This window comes from Eimeria acervulina, genomic scaffold, assembly GCF_000499425.1.
Source record: "Eimeria acervulina Houghton genomic scaffold, Eah_scaff635, whole genome shotgun sequence".
NCBI lineage: Eukaryota > Apicomplexa > Conoidasida > Eucoccidiorida > Eimeriidae > Eimeria > Eimeria acervulina.
This window is the reverse complement of record NW_013547232.1, coordinates 2,089-21,158: the sequence shown is the minus strand read 5'-3', so window position 1 is coordinate 21,158 and position 19,070 is coordinate 2,089. Positions and strand designations below refer to the sequence as shown.

Genomic DNA, 19,070 nt, shown 5'->3' with positions numbered 1-19,070 from the left:
TATATATATATATATATATATTATATATATATAGAGAGAGAGAGTGGACTCGCATGAATGAATTACCCGTATTTCATTATTCATTCCCAACCTTAAAACCTTAAATGCTATACTCTCACACAAAACTCCAGTAGTCTGCACCAATGCTTAAAGCCCCCCCAAATCACAGACCCTAAGCCCTAAATCCTAGCAGTTTGCCCCTATGCTAAGGCCTCCACCCAGCCCTAACCATACACCCTAAACCCTCAACGAATGCTATGTACACTAATGATAAACGCTTCGCTAAATCCCCAAACAACCCTAAAGCTTCATCATAGTCTAGCACAGTGCTAAATGTTTCACTAAACCCTAACACTCCAGCCTTCGGTTGAACCCCATCGCAAAACCCCCACATTTATTTCTCGCCAAACCCTAAACCCTCAAACCTGTACACTACTCCTCTCTTCTGAGTCCATGTATTAACAGCGCACAATAAATCCGCACAATAAACCCCAATGATAAGCCCGCATAGTAATCTCCCAAAATAAACCCTCAGGATAAACCCTATTCACTAACCACAACAAACAGTGATATTACACTTTTTAAAAGACTCCCCCTTGAACGCTACGACGAAATCTATTCAGTGAGCGCTACCCCTAACCCTAAATCATAAACTCCACGAACTCCTTAACAGGCCTGTCTGCATAGGCGCCAGTCACAGCATCCAGGGTTTAGGGTTTAGGGTTTACTAGCTGACTCCTTTGCTTTGGTTTCCCCACTGTTTCATTGAACGCTTTGAGGGTCTTTTCGAATCCACTGTGCAGTAGATAAGACCGAACAAGAGATAAAAGGGTATCTGGATTCAGGTGCTCTTGGCGTATCATTTGCCTCTCTTCCATCAGCTGACGCTGAAACGCGAACACGAAAACCTATACCCTACGAAAACCTATACCCTAAACCCTAAACCCTAAACCCTAAACCCCAAAGAAAGAAAGTATCAATAAAGCCAGCTAAGTCTGAATGCAAGCAAAACCTCTGCAGGTATACCCTACACCCTGAAACCTAAACACTAGACTCCGGCTTTCCGCGCGGCTTCTCCCTACTGCTCCATCTTTCGGGTGTATTCACTGTGAATGTACAGCTCACGTGGAAGAGAAGCCGGAGATTGAAGAGGAATGGCCCTCTGAAGTTTACTCGGATTGCATCTCCGTTGTGTTTAAGACTAACAGTAGGGTACAGGTTAGCGAGAGGCTCCACCCTGCCTGCATTTCCCAAAAACACCCCGTTTTTCGTGAAGAAAACACCTCTAGAAGAATTAACAACTCCACAGCCCACAACATCTCCTCTCCCAAACGAAGGACCAAACGCTTCAAATGTGCTGCCCTCCCCTCCCCCCGGACGACTCTGCTGAAAGCCATCTTCGCCTCTGTATCCAACAGACCTAAGAATTATTAGAAGCGCAGTAGAGGAGGTAAATTGAAGAAATTGAAGAGAGTGAATGGATTGAAGAAGTAGAAGGATATAAAATAATAAAAAGGAATTAGGGGGAGTATGCAGAATAAGAAAAAAAAGAAAAAGAAAGGCACAAGTGGACAGACGCATTTCAACAGACAGACGCAGCAAGGGACAGGGACAATAGCAGAAAGAGACAAGAGCAAACGACAACAAAACCAGAGACAAAAGGAAACAGACAGAGCAGACGAGGAGACGGGAACAAAAAGAGACAGGCACAAAAGGAGCCAGAAACAAGAGGAGACAGAGACAGGAAGAGACAGAGATAAGAGCAGACAGAACTTTCACACAGCGTGGGTTCCACGTTAGGTCTTATGACGACAAAAGTCGCAGTGGAACTCCCCAACACAAATTGCCGAAAAAATAAATGAAGCATGAGGAGAAGGCGGAAGAGAGGAGACAATCAAACAACCACGCAGACAAGCAGACTGAGACAGACAGGCAGGCAGACAAAAAAAACATACATACAAGCGGACCAAAAACCAAACAAAAAGTTGCAAAATCTTTTCAGCTTGGTTTTTAATAACCAAGCAAAATGTGTATTAATAAGAAAATTAATAGACAAACGAAAAGAAAAAGCAAACAAGCAAACTACTCGGCAGAAGGAAACTGAAGAAGAAGTGTACGGCAAACCTAGCCTCTCCTCCCGGAGGTCTATTCAGAAGAGCCGAGGAAGGAGCTAAGCCAACACAAATTGCAGCCCTCATGGGGGGCCCTTCCAAAATTTTGACTTCGTAATATGCTATTGGGCTTCGGCGAGGGAAAGGATAGTTCGCTTGCACCGCCTGACGAAGGGATAACCAACTTCAGACCCTAAACCCTAAACCCTAAACCCTGGGCCCGAAAGAAAGAAAGAAACAAAATCACTATATGGTAAGCCGCCTCAACAGGGGGTAGCAGACAATGCAATCGTTGATAGTGATACACACGCAGTCGTGCACATCTCACGCTAAACCCTGACCCCTAAACTATCGACGTACCCCTACATCTGTATATTCTCCCCTTCCAACGAAAGTAGCGACAAGTCCTTCTTCACTGATTTTAACGTAGTGGAGATGTTTGCGAGGGTCAATTGCAGTTGGCCTCGATTCCTCTGCTTCTCCTTCAAAATGATCGTCGATCTCCGCCTCGTCCGTCTCCCAAGCCACCGTGCGCCGTGCCTCACAAGACATTGTCTGGACTCCTCCGGATGCTGCTCTGTTGATGCTGTTGTGTTGCCGCTGTTATGTTGCTGCTGCCGTGTTGCTGCTGTTGTGCCGCTGCTAGCTGCTACGGCTTCTCTGTTGCTGATACGTCGTCGCGAAGAGTTGCTGTTCGCTGTACGCCTTTGTTGATGCCCTCGTCAGCCGCCTCTGCTTTTGGTTTTTTCCCTTCAATCGTCTTATCACTACTTAGTGGCTGTGTAAGTGAGTTGAAAGTGCTGCGCTGGTAATAGGAGGTTAACAGGAAACAGAGCCGCCACGAGGCCGTGGTAGATGAGCCTAAAGGCAACAGTTTGACGGTTAGTTTGGCGATTATGCACACCCGAGCGCCACAAAAAAGTTAGAACACTTGAGAAAAAAGGGAAAATAGCAAACGAATGCTGTTATCGTTAATTTTGGAGTCGGTGTTATTGTGCCAAGTCGCGCAGCTGCCCCTCAGCTCCCGCGAGCGAAGGCAGCGGAAGAGGGGTGTTCAGTAGGTTCGAGTGAATTCATGAAATGTAGAAACAGACACAAATGCGAAAACGAATATAAATACCAAAGTAAATGCAAGAAAAGAACATGAAGCCGGGGAAAGGAAAAAGAACGAACAAACAAGCAGACGCACCACTCCACATCAGCTTCATTAAACTGCATGCATTCCTCAGTTGTATTTGCACCCCTTCTTTCCCTTTCTTTATATTAACTTACTCCTGAAGTGCAATAAATGTGTTTTATTCAATACAGACGAAATCTAGAAATATTCAGGGAGGCCACCTCCTCCCCACTCCCGCTGCCGACCATTGGACCGGACAGAGCTGGCCATGCACCCCAGCTCATGCGTGTAAACTATGGTAACTTTGAATTAAAATGCCTTTATACCATAATAAAATCTATGTAAAACATATGTATATAATAATATCTATTGGCAATCATGCCATTATAAGGTACCAAATTTAGCGCAGATAGTTGTAAGAGTGCAACTATCCTTTGAACAGTCCTGCCTGCCTTGAAGTAGGAGTAACATTTAAAATATATAGAGAAATAGCGTCTATATGGAAGATTCATGAATAGTAATGCCTTCAAAGAATACTGGCGACTGCAATCCATCTTCGTTTCCACCGTCCTATGAATCTTCCCACCCGCTCCTGCTGTGTATGGAGTTGAGGAATCACCGGATGTTGAGTTCGACTCACTTTTGGGTAATTTCATATACTTGCCGGTTTGCAGCTGAGCCGCATACATCTAAGTTCAGAGAGGAGAATATAACAAGCTGCAATATATCTTAACCCACGCCCATCTCCTTGAAAGCCGCTCGTGTTTTGTTTTCCAGAAATTGCAAACGATATCAGCGCGAACACACAGGTTTTCTCAGATAGCGTTTGTTCGACGTCAAGGTTGCACCCGTACTGGGCTCTGTGGAAGAACTGGCCGCTTGTTTTTGCCGCGTGTACGCTTCCACACCTGGTTCTGACTAGTAATATGCTCCATGGCAGTGGACTCGGAGACGAGCGCAATGCTGAGGCAGGATGATCATCGTGTGAGAGTGACAACAGCTCTGTTAGGATCAGTGGCAGCGAAAAATGATGTTTTATCAACCCTGGGCGGCCTGTTGTTGAAGGATTCACTTTGTCGTGGGTTGTTGTGTGCATAGTGGAGAGGAGGGATATCATAGAGGCAGATGAAGGATGTCTTCTTGCTCCGTATGGGATTGCCCTCACAGAGCTGATGCATGCACTATCATAACCGTAAAGAAGTATTATTCAGGCCCAGAGTAGATGCGGCTTCGCCATGGGGTGCTGCTGTTCTATGGGGAGCAGCAGCTGACCCCATTGTCCTGCGCACTGTGAGGTCCAGAATGTAAGGAAGATGGCGGTGTAACGGGCCTCATCTGGGGTAGACACCGTCGCATGGCTGCAGCTCGCCACCTCCAACTGTTGCTGCTATCGCTTTCGCTACTACTGCCCATGCTGTTGCTGCTGCGGCTGACCGTGCCTGCCAACGACAGTAGTGAAGAATCCCTCTTCACTTAACTCAACGTAGTGGAGGCGATTGGGAGGGTCGATTGCTCTTGGTATCGGTTCTTCTGCTTCTTCTTCCAGCCATTTATGCACCTCCGGCTCGTCCGTCTCCAAGAGCCCCATACGCAGGGCCTCACGAAACAATTTCGTGCTTTTCGCTGCTGTTGCTTCTGCCGTTGTGTTGCTACTGTGATGCTGACGCTGCTGGCGTTGCTGCTGCTTCTGTGTTGCTGCTGCTGCCGCTGGTATTGTCACTGCTCCTACTACTGCTGCTGCCACTGCTGTTTTGTTTCCGGTCCTCGTGCTGCTGCTGCGTTTCTTCTGCTACTGCTGCTGAGTTACTTCTTCTGCTGCTGCTGCTATGTTGCTGAGAAGAGCTTCTGTTGCATTAATACCTCTGTTGACGCACCCGCCTTTTGTCGCTGTTTTGTCTAGCTTTTCTTATTGTTTCCGACTGGCGGTGTAGGGGAGTTGAAAGTGGTGCGCGGATCATCGAGAGAATAACGAGAAGCACAGACGTGGCAGCAGTTTTAAGGCAACGACTGGACGGCATGCTTGGGGTGTATGTGCGTATGAGCCACAAAAGGATTTAAACAGGCTGTGAAACGAAGCAAACAATAGGTATAATAATGGTCTTATCGTAATTGTTGTCGTTCGTTGCTTTTGTCGCTCAGTTCCGGCGAGCCACATCAGCGCGCAGCCGTTAGTCATTTACTCTTTAATATGTCCAGCTGCATTCGTTAAATGTGAAAACAGACCGAAACTACAAAGCAAGATATTAACTGCCGAAAATAAGTGCAGAAGAAGAACATTAATTATAATGTATATAAGTAATGAGAAATGAGATGAATGTAGGCATTACAATACTCCTGAATTACGACACCTCTGAGTAATAATGTAGTGCATACTAATACAATTTTTAGTAGGCGTCCCTAAATCGCAGTACATTTAAATAAATACACCTTTTTGTAGCAAGCATAGATAATAATACCTCCAAATAATACACCTGAGTTCCTTCTGGATTTCCGCAGTTCTGCTGGCCTTGCTTGGCAGTGCTGCATTGCACACAGCTAAAGTGTCTCTCGAATATCTCAAAACTCGGTTTGATTGTGTTTTCAAAATAAAATAGAACAAAAGGAATGCCTCTGTGAGGGCACGCAGCAGTATAAGGGGGACGAAAGCTGTTGATGGATTTAAAAGCGGAGAGAGAGAATATCTGGAGGGGCAAGAAGGATAAACTTAAGCAACTAGTGAGCTTCTGTGGCTTCGAAGCGGCTACTGGTTTGTATATAAATACACATAAACGTATAGACTACTTACATACACAAGCATGCGTATTATTGTAGATATGGCACGGATGATCTGCCACTGTATATGTATCCATATATATATATATATATATATATATATATATATATATATATATATATATATATACAGATATATAGTCCATATGCTGAAGGTATTGAACTGTCTGCGCAGCGCAGCACTGCCTTCCTGATCTTACATATATATTTTTTTTATTTTTTTTTATTTGCAACGAAATTCAGTGGGCTCCTTGGCACCGTTCCATAATAGGGGTCTCTCTCTCCGTTGCTTTATTGCATTAACTGACAATCTTTTAATTCCAGTGACTACGTGGCTAACAAGATGCAGATACAAAAACATCAAAAATAGGCCATTCAGCTTCGCCTCTCCTGCCTTTTGCAAGAGATGCGCATGCGGTTTTCAAGCTGGGTGCCGAGGCGTTTGAGAAAAGCGGAGGCGGAGATGCCGAGTTGGTGGCAGTCGTCGGCAATGAAAGGATCTTCCGTTTGTTCTGCTTTCAAATCTGTCAAGCAAACACCTATATCCTCTCCTTCTCTCTCCTCAGATGCCTCCCCACACAGCCGCTGCTCAAGATGAAGAAGGTCTTCCAAAGCACTGTCCGTAGACTCGCGTGTCGGGGGTAGCAGCAGACTCCCCTGCTGCTGCTCCTGCTGCTGCTTCTGCTGTTGCTGCAGACGAATCAGCGCTGCCGCTACTGCTGCCTCTCCTTCCTCCATGCCCTGTGACAACAAGGTCGACTGCGCGCTCTCCCTGCTGCTGCTGATGCTGTTACTGCTGCTATTGCCGCTAGACCCTCCCCCACGAACCAGCCAAGCCTGCGTGCGTTTGTCAGAAGAAAACGATTGCTGCTGCAGCGATCGAGTGGGGTGTCTGTACTCCCCAACAAATGCCTCCCAAGCCCTTTCAGCAGCAGCTCTGGTTTGATACCTTCCAGACTCAAACTTTTGCTGATCGTCGCCTCCTGGTATTGCTGCTGCTGTTGAGGGGTCTTTTGCGGGTGTGTTGCCCAGCTGACCATTGGTCAAGAGGTGAGCTTCTGCTGTGTCTGTCGCCTGTCTTTCCCTGTGTTTGTCTGTCTTCTCTCTTTCGTTGTTGTTGATTTCCTTCTCCGTTTGTTTGTATTGAGCCTCCTCTTTTGCATCGTCGCCCGATGCTGGGCTGTCTGGAGAGCGCAGCGGCTTCTCGATGCCGCTGACCAGGCGCCTGCTGCTGCTGCTGCTCCTGCTGCTGCTGCTCCTGCTGCTGCTGCTACTGCTCTCAGGGTCTGCTGACATGGCTTGCTTGCGCAGAGCCTGCACGAGACGCGAAGGAGAGACAAGAGGGGCTAGGGCTGCTCGAGGCGGAGACCGGGGAGTGGGAAGTGCAGTACTTGAAAGGCGATTAAAGTCATCTGCACAGAATGAGCTGCTGCTGCTACTGCTGCGGCTTCCGCTAGTATCTACCTCTTCTGTAGAACCTAGGGCGTTCCAGGTGGAAGAAGACGTCATTACATCTGCTGCTGCTGCTTCTGCTGCTGCTGCTACAGTGTTTGACTCAGCATACAGAAACCCATGCTGCCGCTGCTTCCGCTGCTGCTGCTGCTGCTGCTGTTGCTTTTTCCGCTGCTGCTGCATCTGCTGCTGTTTGTCTTTGTTGGGAGCTGCGCATTGTATAAGGGAAATAAGTGCTGGGCTTTCTGTGACGTGTGCAGCTGAGCCATCGAACTGAGGTGGAGCTACACTCCGTTGTTTTCTGTGCTGCTGGGGGCCTCCCGCTTGCTCTTTGCTAATCCTTCCGTCGATTTTTGGCTTAATGAATTCGTCATCGACTGGTAGCAGATGTTGAGGAGGAGACGGAGACGGGGAGAAAGCAGAAGCAGATGGAGGGTCCGCGAGAGCTCGAAGAGTCTCTTCTGGGTCTCCTTGCATCTGTAATGTGCTATTTCTCTTATCTGGCGTTGTTGCTGGCAGTTCACCATTAGCAGCTTCTTCTGTCCCTAGCTCTTCATGGGTAGTTGGCTTGGGGTGTAATCCCCCGATATTCGAATCCTTGAAGGCATCTGCTGCTGTTACTGCTGCTGGTGCTGCCGTTGCTGCTGCTGGATCTGTTGCTCCAGCTAAGAAGGCGTTGCAGAGGGTTTGAATGTACGGTACATTGCCTGCGTGTGCCGCGACGGCCGAGATTATTTTCTTTGCTTCCTTTTCGTTGATTCTGAATTTTGAAATTTCCGTCTTAAGTTCTTCTTCTGCATCCCTCCTCAACTCCTCCGTCTGTAAACGATCTGCATGGGCCCGTTTTAAGGCCTCCAGCGACAGCTGGTGCTGCACAAAATACCGAAAAGAAAGAATAAACACGGCAGAGTTATTGGACAGAGCAGAAAGACAATCACTTTGAAAGGAACGGCACATTCCCCTTGGTGCATGTTGCAACTGAATACCCTGTCTAAAGTTTAGGGTTTAGGAAGGAAATAACGGTTTTAGGCGACCTGGCGCTGCAGAAATTCATGTTGCTCGCGCAGCGAGGCCCACTGAACATGAAATTCACTGAGTTGTTGCATCAACTGAAGACAAACGAAGACAAAGCCGGAGATTCCACATTTAACAAAGCAACAACTGCTGACCGAACAATGCTTTTACATCCTCCCTGTGGTATACACTTTCAGGAGACAGAACACGACTTTACATTATTGAACGTATCTCCCCATTCATGAATCAGCATATACGGCTTAATGCTAACATTGCAGGAAAATCTGGGTGGGTGTTCAAGAAAAGCGGAACCCTGATATGAAAACGATAAAAAGCAAATAAACGTATTTCAGAACAAATGCTTTATTCCTTCTCCCTGCCTGTTTGTTTTTCTCGATTTGTCCTTCTCTTTCCCTCTTCAGCTCCTTAATCTGCAACAGTTGCACAGACATCCGAAAATTTTTTCGGTGAACAGGTTGCAGCTGCATCCATTTCGTTGATTTCTTCGGTATTGTTTTCATTTGCAATTCAAAGATGTTCGCAACGTATATACATATATGTATATATATATATACATATATATATATATATATTACACACATATTATATATATAGATGTATATGTACATGCAAAAACACAAAACAAAAGCCGACCCTTCATTTAACTTTCTGCTCCCACTTTTGCCTGCGAGCTGCATAAAACCCCAAGTAACCCCTATTAGGAGGAATACAGTTATAGCGCTCCCTGTTAAATGAGGACGATTAGAGCCAAGGCAGAAGCCCCTGTCAACAGGGAAAGGAGCCGTAACAGAGCTGAATTGCTGAGGCAAAGGGGCAAATGGAGAACTGTACAAAGCCAATCCAAGCAGATAGAAAAACTGAGTGCCTGGGTTCTGTGTTTTCTCCTCACTTCGTTCTCCTTGATCTCCTTGTGCTTTTGCAGCAGTGCTGTTGCCTCTTGCGTCATTAGCTTGAGGACCCTCAGCCAATCGCTAGGCATTTTGTCGTTGGATGTCATCTCGTCTCTTGTTTCCTTTGTCGCCGAATGCGTTGTTTCTCCTGAATCCGAGGTGAATACATATTTTCCTTCTAGGCGCTTTAACTCGCTTAACTCGCTGTCAGGCTCGCTGGCCGCACTCCAACTCTCAGATCCTCTTCCCCCTTCCGCCTTAGGAGACGCAGCTGCAGACGGGTTCTTGCAGCATATGTTCGATGCTCCTGGTGTGTTGTTTTGTGAACATATCTCCCGCAAACAGCGAGTGAAAGAATCCGCTGCACTCCACATCTCTGCTGCTGTTGCTGCTGGTGTTGCTGCCCCAGAATCCCCAGCAGAGGCTGCTGCAGCTGCCGCTACCCCTCGAGGGATTCTCCCCTGCAGAGCAGGCGAAGCTCCGCTAGCCTTTGATGACGTCTTTGCTGCTGTTCCTCCTGCTCCGCCTGCTGTGGTTGCTGCTGCTGTTGCTTTTGTCGAGCTGCTCGGGTTTCTGTTGCTCAATCGCGACGTGGAGCGCAAAACTGCCCTTGCTGCAACAGTAGCAGTGGCAGCAGCACCAAATGCGCTCCCGTTTTGCCGCGGGCTGAGGGTTTTTGCTGCCTGGTCGCTTCCCTCTCCGTCTGTTTTGTGTGCGTCTTGTAACAGCGGAGAGAAAGGGGAGATGTAAATGTCAGCGACGAGGTTATTTGTCTCCATTAACGCCTTCGAACCAACCAACTGAGCCCACAAGTTTTGAATGGCCTGCTGTGTCGACTCAGAGGGGCGCGTCAGCTGCATGGACAGGGCCTGAGTGACCCCAGCATCGCCCAGCAGACACACGCAGACGCACCCACACAGACGCATATATATATACATATACATCCATATATTTATAGGTGTAAACGCATATACAGCGTATTAACTGCAACCGCTTTTAGTGCATGTCCATACACCCTAGCACCCACCAAACGCCCGTATATATATATATATATATATATATATATATAGTAGTAGGTATTATTGCATAGACACTAACTTTTGAGTCACGGTAAACTATCGATTAAATAAAAAAATCATCTGATTTATAAATCAAAAGTTTTCCTAAATTAAAACGCCTTCCATTTGCTTCTTCATTCCATAGACTGCTCCTCACCTTCGTCAGGTCATTCCAAAACTCCTCCCTCTTCTGCAACACACAGTTCTGCCTCTGCACGGCTTCTAGCTTCGTCTGCAGGACAATACAACATCTATAGTTGGTTTTGTTAGAGTCTAAATGCGCAGCACGACGTCCTCATCCTCTACGTAGTTTTGTAAGCCACAAACCAATCATGTGCTGCAATGCCGTGCACTTATGAAACGCAAGGCACAGCAGCAACACGGCCGGTGTTAGCCGGGCCACAAGCACGAGAAAGGAAGCAACTTGCTTTGCTGCTGCTCCAACTGCTGTTTTTCTTCTGCATTTTATGTTTTGTCGCGTTAGGCATTGGCTTAGGGTGCGTAGACTGACTAGCACTGCATTAAAACGCCTTTTGTCTGTTTGGTAAAACACCTGCACCAACGCCTCGTGCTCTTCTTCTTGCCTCTTCTTTCCTCTCTGCAGTGTCTCGGCCTCTTCTTGGGCCACCTGAGAAGACGCCGAAGGACAGCAATTAATCAAGTATTGCATGCCATCGATATGCAGCAAACAGAAACCAAAACGAATGATAAACACACAAAAAGCAAACAAACATGCACCTGCATTATGTGTGCAAATTTTGTTGTTTAATATTTGTTATTTTTGTTTGATACTTGTTGTTGAGACTACTATATGAATTTCTTCTAAGTGCGTTCAGCATTCTCTATACCAATAAGTATTCTTTCTGGTATGGCTGTAAGCATTCCTTCTACTCTGTCTCTCTCGTTCTGTATGTGTGTGTGTGTATTTATAGACAGAAAAGTCGGGGCTTACGAGCAGTTTAACGACCGTCTTGCCGATGGTTTTGTTTGCTGCAGTCCTGTCGCTGTGCAATTTCTTTTCGAATGCACAAAGCAGTGCCCTTCTGTCTTCCTCTGCTGCCTGCATTTATTAATAAACACCAAAAAGGCGAACGCTTTCACGCCACATATGCAACACAATTGCCGGTGTACGTACGCCTCAAGGTGCTGACTAAGAGACAAACACGCACCTGCAACGCCGCCAGCTTCTCCTGTACAGCAAAACGCAGCTCCGCCTGCATCTGCTGCAGCTGATGGCGCCCTTCCTCAAGTCTAGCCTTAAACCTTAAACAGGCAACCACAATCATATAATGCAGCAATATGTATATGCGCACATATATATTTAAAAATAATAATAAACAATAGCTGGAAACGCGCCTACAACCAACAAAAATACCCTACAACAACTACGAGTATAACGAAGGGCTAAGAGGCACTGCTAAGGGGCACGGCTATGGCTCCTAGCAAGTAGTGGTCGCTTTTCTTATTTTGTTCCCGCTCTCTACTCTCTTTTTTTTACGTGTCCACTTCACGTTGATATGAGTTTGCAGGGGACCATGGCTTGCTAGGTGGCAAGCTCGTGCGTCTCGCTGGCTAGCTAGCGAGCGAGTTGCTGAGCTTAGCGGTCGGTAGCATGCCGAACCAGGTGGCTGATTCGTGCCTCTAGCTAGCCAGCTGGCTAGTTGGATAGCTATCTGGATAGCTGACTAGTTGGCTAGCTAGCTGGGCAGGTGGCTAGTTGGATGGCTACCACATAACGTAAAAAGTCTAGTTCGCTAGATATATAGCTACCCCGTTCGTTAGCTAGCTTGCTACCCGACTAGCCAGCTGGTAGCTGCTGAGATGGCTAGTTGTTGAGCGCACCTGTAGAAGTCGCCCAAGAGGAGCCAGAAGAGCTCAAGGAGCCTCTTTTTGGTTTCAGGGTAAACAGAAAGGGAAGTGCAATGTTCTGTTTCTTCGGTTTCTGCTGAATTGGCTCGGGTCTCCGCCTCTGCCTCCTCTCCAAATGTTGTTTTGGGATGTCTGTGCAGCGTCTTAAGGAGCTGTAACAGCTCGGAGTCTCTGTCTATTGCATCCGCTGTGTCCTCCTGCGCCAGCCAAGATACGAGCTGCTCCCTGCGCTGCTGCTGCAGCTGCTGCTGGGTCTCCGCCGCGTGCGGCGCTTTCCCATTGCCTGTGGCTTCTTGCCCTTCTTGCGTGTCGCTGGCGTCCTCGAGACGCTTGTGCACCTGGCTGTTTGTGAAGAATGCATCTTCTGCTTTCCATTTTTGCACATGTTCGACTTTCAGCCGAAGATATTCCGAAGTTCTGAGGAGCCGTTGGTTGCGCACCTCGAGTCTTCTAACCTTCTCCTCAAGCAGCAACTCCCTTTGCATTGACTCCATATTGTTTCCTCCTCCCGCTTTGAAGGCGCCTGAAACAGAGCCTTGCAGGTGCTGCTGCTTCTGCTGCGCTTGCTGATGTGCCTGCTGCTGCTGGTGGGACAGCCGTAGCAACTCAAGGTGAGCCTGGCGGTGCTGCGCCTGCTGCACCTGCTGCATGCAAAGACATTCCACGAGGGCGGACAGCAGATGCTGCTCCGTTACAGAAGCCACAGGACGCATGCAGCCGGTCCTATCAAGCAATGCACGCAACCGTTCATTCAAGGCCTGCCTTGCTGCTGCGACGGAGCCTCCGCTGTCTGCTGTTGCTGCACTTGCTGCACCTGCTGTTGTTGCTGCTGCTGCAGATACACCGGAACGCTTCGGGCCTTTAGGCTCCGCATCAGGCAGCAGCTGCAGCAAACAGCTTCGAAGGTCTTCGCACCGCCGCCATTCCTCCCACCGCGAGTCGCTCTCCCGCTTGTATTCTGCACAGCGCTGTAGGGCTTCCTGCATCAGCTGTTTCACCTCGCTTGCTGCTGCATCACGAGCTCGCAGCCGCTCCTCCATCAGAGCCTCCAGCTTCTTTACCCGAGCCAACGCCGTCGGCTGCTCCCCTGAACACTGAGAACTTTCCTCTCCAACAGAAGCAGCAGCAGGAGCGGCAGCAGCAGCTGCTTCTACTGAAGCTGCAGCAGAAGATGGACCCTGCATCGATGGTTTTTGGTTAGGTTTTGTTTCGGTTTTAAGACAAGAGGACGCAGAGAGGACCTCGACGTCGACCGCCATATCGTCTTCAATATGATGAAGTCGGAGATCTAACTGACGCCACATAGCTTGCACTGCTGCTGCATGTTGCGTCTGCTGCTGCAGCACCTCTGCGTTGCACTTCTCCTTCTCCCGCTGCAGCGCTACTGCAGCAGCTTCGCGGGCGTCCCGTAGCTGCTGTTGGTGCAGACGACGCGCGGCTGCTGCCGCCTCCTCAGCCTGCTGCAGCTGCTGCTGTAGCAACTCGTTCTGATATCGCAGCAACTCAACAAGCTGCTCCCCTTTCACCTTCTGGCCCTCCCCACTCCAATCGACTGATAGCAGCTGCTGCGGTAGCAGCTGCCACTCTTGCGGCTGCAGAGGACCAACACTCCCGGACGTCTGCACCTCCACATCCTTAGTGTTGCCGCTGTTGTTGTGCGTCTTGTTCCCGGGCCCAGGAGTATCAGCAGCCCCAGCGCCAGCAGCACCACCAGGAGCAGCAGCAACAGTCTCTACACAGAAGGTGCCGTCGCTATTGAATGCTCCTCCTACAATTACAGGAGGAACACCTGTTGGTTTAAAGGCAGCCGGAAGAGCGTCCACCAGGCCTTCTTCTCTCACCAAAGAGGACCCACCTAGGTGTTGCTTTTGTTGGTGTTGCTGCTGCTGCTGTTTGTTTTGCTGCTGCTGCTGTTTGGGTTGCTGTTGTTGGACGGGCCGGCGAATGCGCTCGCGTATGTGTGCGTTGGAGTATTCTTGTGTGTGGCTGGACCTGCCTATTGCTGTTGCTGGGAGTTGCTGCTGCATGCTGTGCCCGTCCCCTGGTGCTGCTTCTGCAGTAGCAGTTCTTATAGTTTTTGGCGTCATGATCTTCTCTCGAAGATTTTCAGAGACGCGGACAGCACCGCCCGCTATGAGGCAGGCGAGAGGAGCCTCAGAAGACATGAACTCCGTCAGCTGCGGGTCTACCGGGTGTGCAAGGACGAATTCACATTCGTGGTTTTTCGCTAAACAGAACAGGAAGAACAGGAGTACAAGTGCCTGGTAGCATGCAGCAAAGTCGCCCGCGCATACACCCGAAGGGTTTAAAAAAGAAAGAGGGACCCCCACACGCTGCAAAGCCCACTGCAGCAGCTCCCAATTCGCTGAGACGTCTGCTGTTGTCTCAGGCTGCAGGCAACCTGCATGCGGCGCCTCTTGGAAGACTTCAGGCCAAATCAAATTAAATAAATGCAGAAAAATATGACCGAAACGCAAAGAAGAGAAATTTACTTCTTCGCCGATGTCCCCCAACACATCTGAAACCCACAGCAGCAACTCCTCAGCACCAATTAAAGGGGCTGGCACCGCAACGCCATCATCAGGGGAAGAAAGCGGAGGCACCATCTTCTGCTGCAGGCGCCCCAATGAAGCACTGTACATGTGAAGGAAACAAACTGAAACTAAATCTTCGGCGGTTCAGAGATACATTGGAGCAGACAGATACTTCGTAGAAAAAAGACGGAAGAAGTTTGTAAACCACCCAAATGAAGTTTCTTCAAAAAATCGAAATATAGACACCACGAGCCAAGAAAAGCAACACAAGCAACTGCTGCTGCTGCTACTGCTGCTGCTGCTGTTGCTAGTAGGAGATGCTACAGGACGGACGCTATTTTTTTCTGCTGGTAAGAGCAGAGGCAGTTCCCGTTGGAGCTGCAGTTCATTTCGCCCCTGCTGCAGCTGAGTACGAAATACGTGCTCGAGTTGGAGGAGCTGGAACGGATTCTGCTCCCCATTACTGCCCAGTAGCTGCAGGTTTTGCAGAAGTAGCTAGAGGGTCGTCTGATCAATTTATTCCCTCACCACCTCCATGGAGTCGTCACTCTTGTTGAAATGCTCAATTGAGTTTCCCAGGCACCGGAGGACGGGAGGCCGATTAGAACGGTTCCTGCGGGAATTCTCGCTACTACTTCAACCTAATCTACTCAGTTGTTTTGATGAAATGCAAAAGGAGAAGTGGAAAAGCAGGTATTTGCAAAGGATCATGGGAAAGGATGATGCCGCGTGGCGGGCCGGGGGTCGGTCGCAATGCGGTCGAGAGGTCGTGAGGGCTTTTTTCCTCTAGTTAAAGACAAACACCGATTATTTTAAAACAAATTTTAAAATAAATTCAAAGTTCCAAAGAAATGTTCAATAGCAGGGGGCGACGGAGGCCGCCTTTGAGTTTTGTAGTGGCACACATGCGCCGACAGTAGCCTAGACCAGCAAGACGACGGGGTGTGTAGTCAGACCAACGGTTTCCCCCTAAAGTTCCGCCGATCTTCGAATTTAAAGGTATTATCCTTTTTTGTTATTGAAACATTATTTCGGAGCTCTGAGTCCCCCACATGCAGCAGGATCCTTGCAGACTTCAATGTTTGCAGCATTGGCAACACTGCCCGGCGCGAGCCACCGGCGTTTCAACTTGGATGCATGTATATGTACGCATCAAAGTTTGTACAACTGGCCGTATAGTGGCCTAAATAAGTGTATTTGTTCGTGAAAGCTCTACTAAGCAAATGGTCTCTAGGGTCACTTCAACGGAACATTGGCCCTCCACGCCAGATTCAAGTTCGCTGCTTAACGCACATCATACGCCTCTCCCCGAGTCCTGTGCGCAGGACGCTGAAGACAGCAGCAAAAAGCGGCCTTGTTCAATTTAATCTCTAAACTCAACTGTACACTAGTGGACTTAAGCACACTCCATAAACACCACCGTACAGGGATGCCTCCCCTCGCGCAGGGCAATCTCTTACTCGCCTACACAGAACTTTCTCCTAAAGTCATAGCGACTGCTCTGAGCTATTCTCAACAACGTTCTTTGCTGAGTTCCTACATCAAGTGATACTTCTCCACATCGTTTTGTACTCCCTGTTCAGCCGGTGAACGTAGCAGGCTCAATGCACTCAGTAGTGGCAATATCAAAAAAATCATTAATAAACTATAAATTAAATGTATAATAGTATAATTATATATAAGTAAGAAATAAATTCTATGAACACGAGGAAGAAAGCCACATGTCAGTTCCTCCCCTCCACCCGGGCTCAGTCTCGGTGCTTCCAAATCTGTTGCAGCACCAAAATGAGTGAGATAGGAAGCCAAGCCATATCAAAGCATTCTGCTTCATGCATCTGCGTGCATGTATGCCGCTGTATGCTGAGCGCTGCACGTTGTATTTCGCTTTACTCAGCGCATTCTCTCTTTTCGACAGATGAATCATTGAGGGGTTTTGATTTCTCCCCCTTTCCCTTTTCTACCATTGGTTTCTCCTCTTCTGAGCTGCCTTTAGATTCCTCCTCTTCTTCCTCCTCGTCAGAAAATACGATGGAATCGTCTGAGTCCAAGCCCAGCTGTACAAACACCTCACAGAACAGTACTGCAAGTGTTGATGCTGTCACTGCATTGTTTCTCAAAAGCGTGTATATGCTGCTGCTTCCCAGTCTTTCAATTCCCGGTTCTATATATTTCACACACCTCTTTGTCCCTTTGCTTTCGCCTCTCTTCCTCGAGCCGGAGATCTTCTAAGGCTTCCTCTCTCAGCAGCTGAATGTGCTGTTCACTGAAGCAAGGACGCAGCAAAAAACAAAAAACAACCGTTGAAAATATGTACCGAATGGCAATGCCTCACGCATGCAAATGTGTACTCCACGTATACACTCGTTATATCAAACACCGCGAACGCCCCAACAACAGAAAAACAAACAGTAGCAAACAGTAAACAAAAAACAACAAACCGCAAGCAGAAACGAACGACAAACAAGCTGCAACAAACAAAAACAAGCAGCAAACAGCAACACACAACAGCACGCAACAACGCACAGCAACAAACGACAGCAAACAGCAACAAACAGCAACAAAGAACTACAGGAAACGGCAAGAATGAGGAGAGCCAACTGTGAGGTGTGCGTAGACGTGCGTTTGTGTTTGTTCTCACTCGATCTGTACAGCTTTTGCATCATTAACAATTTTCAGGAAAAAGGATCCATCTTGTTCGTTATCTTTGGCTTTGTGTTTGTTGGTGTAGCGCGCCGCATCCAGCCTGAGTATTTCAAGGGCTTCTGCTGCATTAGCAGAAGCGAGAAGTTCTTCTTCGCAGTTTTGTAGCAGAGCGATGGCAAACTGGAAAAGAAATACGTCTCCCGTTTCAAGGAGAGCTTCAAAGAAGTCAAAAAGAGCCTCGAACGTCAGCACGTGCACGTTTAAACCAACAAACCACTTGCTAGCGTACGCCTCAGCACAAGCCAGCTCTTTTAGATGGACACCGAGACGGGGCATCCTCTCATCTACCAGCTTTTGCATGACTCGTGCGTCTCGCACGTAAGCCACAGGAGCTGCTTTGAAATACCCCTGTACGTACAGCCGATGCAGCCCCACACACAAACGCAACACATCCTCGGCAGGCAGCAAAAGCAGTAAAAATGACGCTACAAAGCCCAACCCCTGGTGGTAGTCTAGCAGTTCAGGCCACAGAGACGACAACACCTGCGAAACAAGCCAAAACAGCAGACACAACAAACAAACAAATGCAGCAACACATGGATTGTCTACGCACGATCAACACACGCAAACGAACGCAGCACGTGCAGAAGTAGATGCAGAAGAACGACACACGGCCCATAGGTCATTGTGGGAAATAAAAAGCTATGCAAAAAACGGCACGCGAATTCGGTCGCTGCATGCAGCACCACAGAGGAAATCAATTCAGTTGTTGCTGCTATAGTCTCCACGACTGGGGTGGGTAGCGCAAAGCTACATATTTATGGGTTTAAGATGGTTCAGTAGGTTTGAACATCATTTCTGTATGGGTTACAATGGTTAAATAAAGCTCAGCAAAACTTAGCGATTAGGGTTTGGTAGGTTTTATTAAGGAATAGATGTTGATATGCCCTAGGGATTGGGAAAGAAGGCTTGAACAGGGCTTCGGGTATAGAAATGAAGAGTTCAATCGAGCTCAGAGTTCGACAGAGCCTATTCTTTATGTATAGTGATTGACTAACCTCAACGAGCTTCTGTCTGCACTCTTGGGATTTGAAGGTTCTTTCCGCGTCAAGTAGGAAGATGCGCTTCGCCGCTTCGTCATCACAATTTGGTTTAATTTCGAGTTGTTCAATTGCGTCCTTCCCGTGTCTTTCTTCTAACAGCAGCATCAGGCGCTGAGCCCTCTGCAGCAACTCATCAGCAGACTCAGGAGTAAAAAAATTCGCGTTGCGATTCAAAAGAGGCGCCTCCCTCTCGCACTCCCAAAACTGGCTGCTGCCAATCATCTTGTTTTAGACACCCCACAGGGAGAAGCACCAGCAGCAGCGAAAAAAAATAACAATGGTGATAAGCGAGAGGAGACGGAGGAGGCAGAAGCAACAAGCAGCCGATAAACCGCAAGGATGAAAGAATGCGCAGGCAGTGGTTCTGCTGCTGCTGCTCTCGGCTCAGATCAAGGAGACAACTTAGGGGAGAACGGCCTCTTTTGACGAACAAAGATAAAAAAGGGAGAAAGAGAGCAAAAGCCAAGTGGAGAAGCTAAAGAAAGA

General features: G+C 48.1%; 3 protein-coding genes across 3 annotated transcripts; all 3 read right to left on the bottom strand.

The window, feature by feature from the left end:
* Window positions 1-200: 200 nt before the first annotated feature.
* EAH_00045110 (SPRY domain-containing protein, putative) lies at window positions 201-2,663 on the bottom strand (the record flags this gene model as incomplete). Its single annotated transcript, XM_013391617.1, has 5 exons — window positions 201-224; window positions 729-887; window positions 1,174-1,405; window positions 2,125-2,276; window positions 2,472-2,663. The coding sequence occupies 5 exons, from the start codon at window positions 2,661-2,663 to the stop codon at window positions 201-203; spliced, it is 759 nt and encodes a 252-aa protein (XP_013247071.1).
* Window positions 2,664-6,375: 3,712 nt separating this feature from the next.
* EAH_00045100 (hypothetical protein, conserved) lies at window positions 6,376-14,946 on the bottom strand (the record flags this gene model as incomplete). Its single annotated transcript, XM_013391616.1, has 6 exons — window positions 6,376-8,322; window positions 9,377-10,246; window positions 10,593-10,667; window positions 10,947-11,063; window positions 11,605-11,698; window positions 12,278-14,946. 6 exons carry the CDS (start codon window positions 14,944-14,946, stop codon window positions 6,376-6,378), a joined length of 5,772 nt encoding a protein of 1,923 aa, XP_013247070.1.
* A 1,778-nt stretch (window positions 14,947-16,724) lies between these two features.
* Window positions 16,725-18,806, bottom strand: EAH_00045090 (RabGAP/TBC domain-containing protein, related; the record flags this gene model as incomplete). Its single annotated transcript, XM_013391615.1, has 4 exons — window positions 16,725-16,892; window positions 17,017-17,101; window positions 17,477-18,024; window positions 18,540-18,806. The coding sequence occupies 4 exons, from the start codon at window positions 18,804-18,806 to the stop codon at window positions 16,725-16,727; spliced, it is 1,068 nt and encodes a 355-aa protein (XP_013247069.1).
* Window positions 18,807-19,070: the final 264 nt, after the last annotated feature.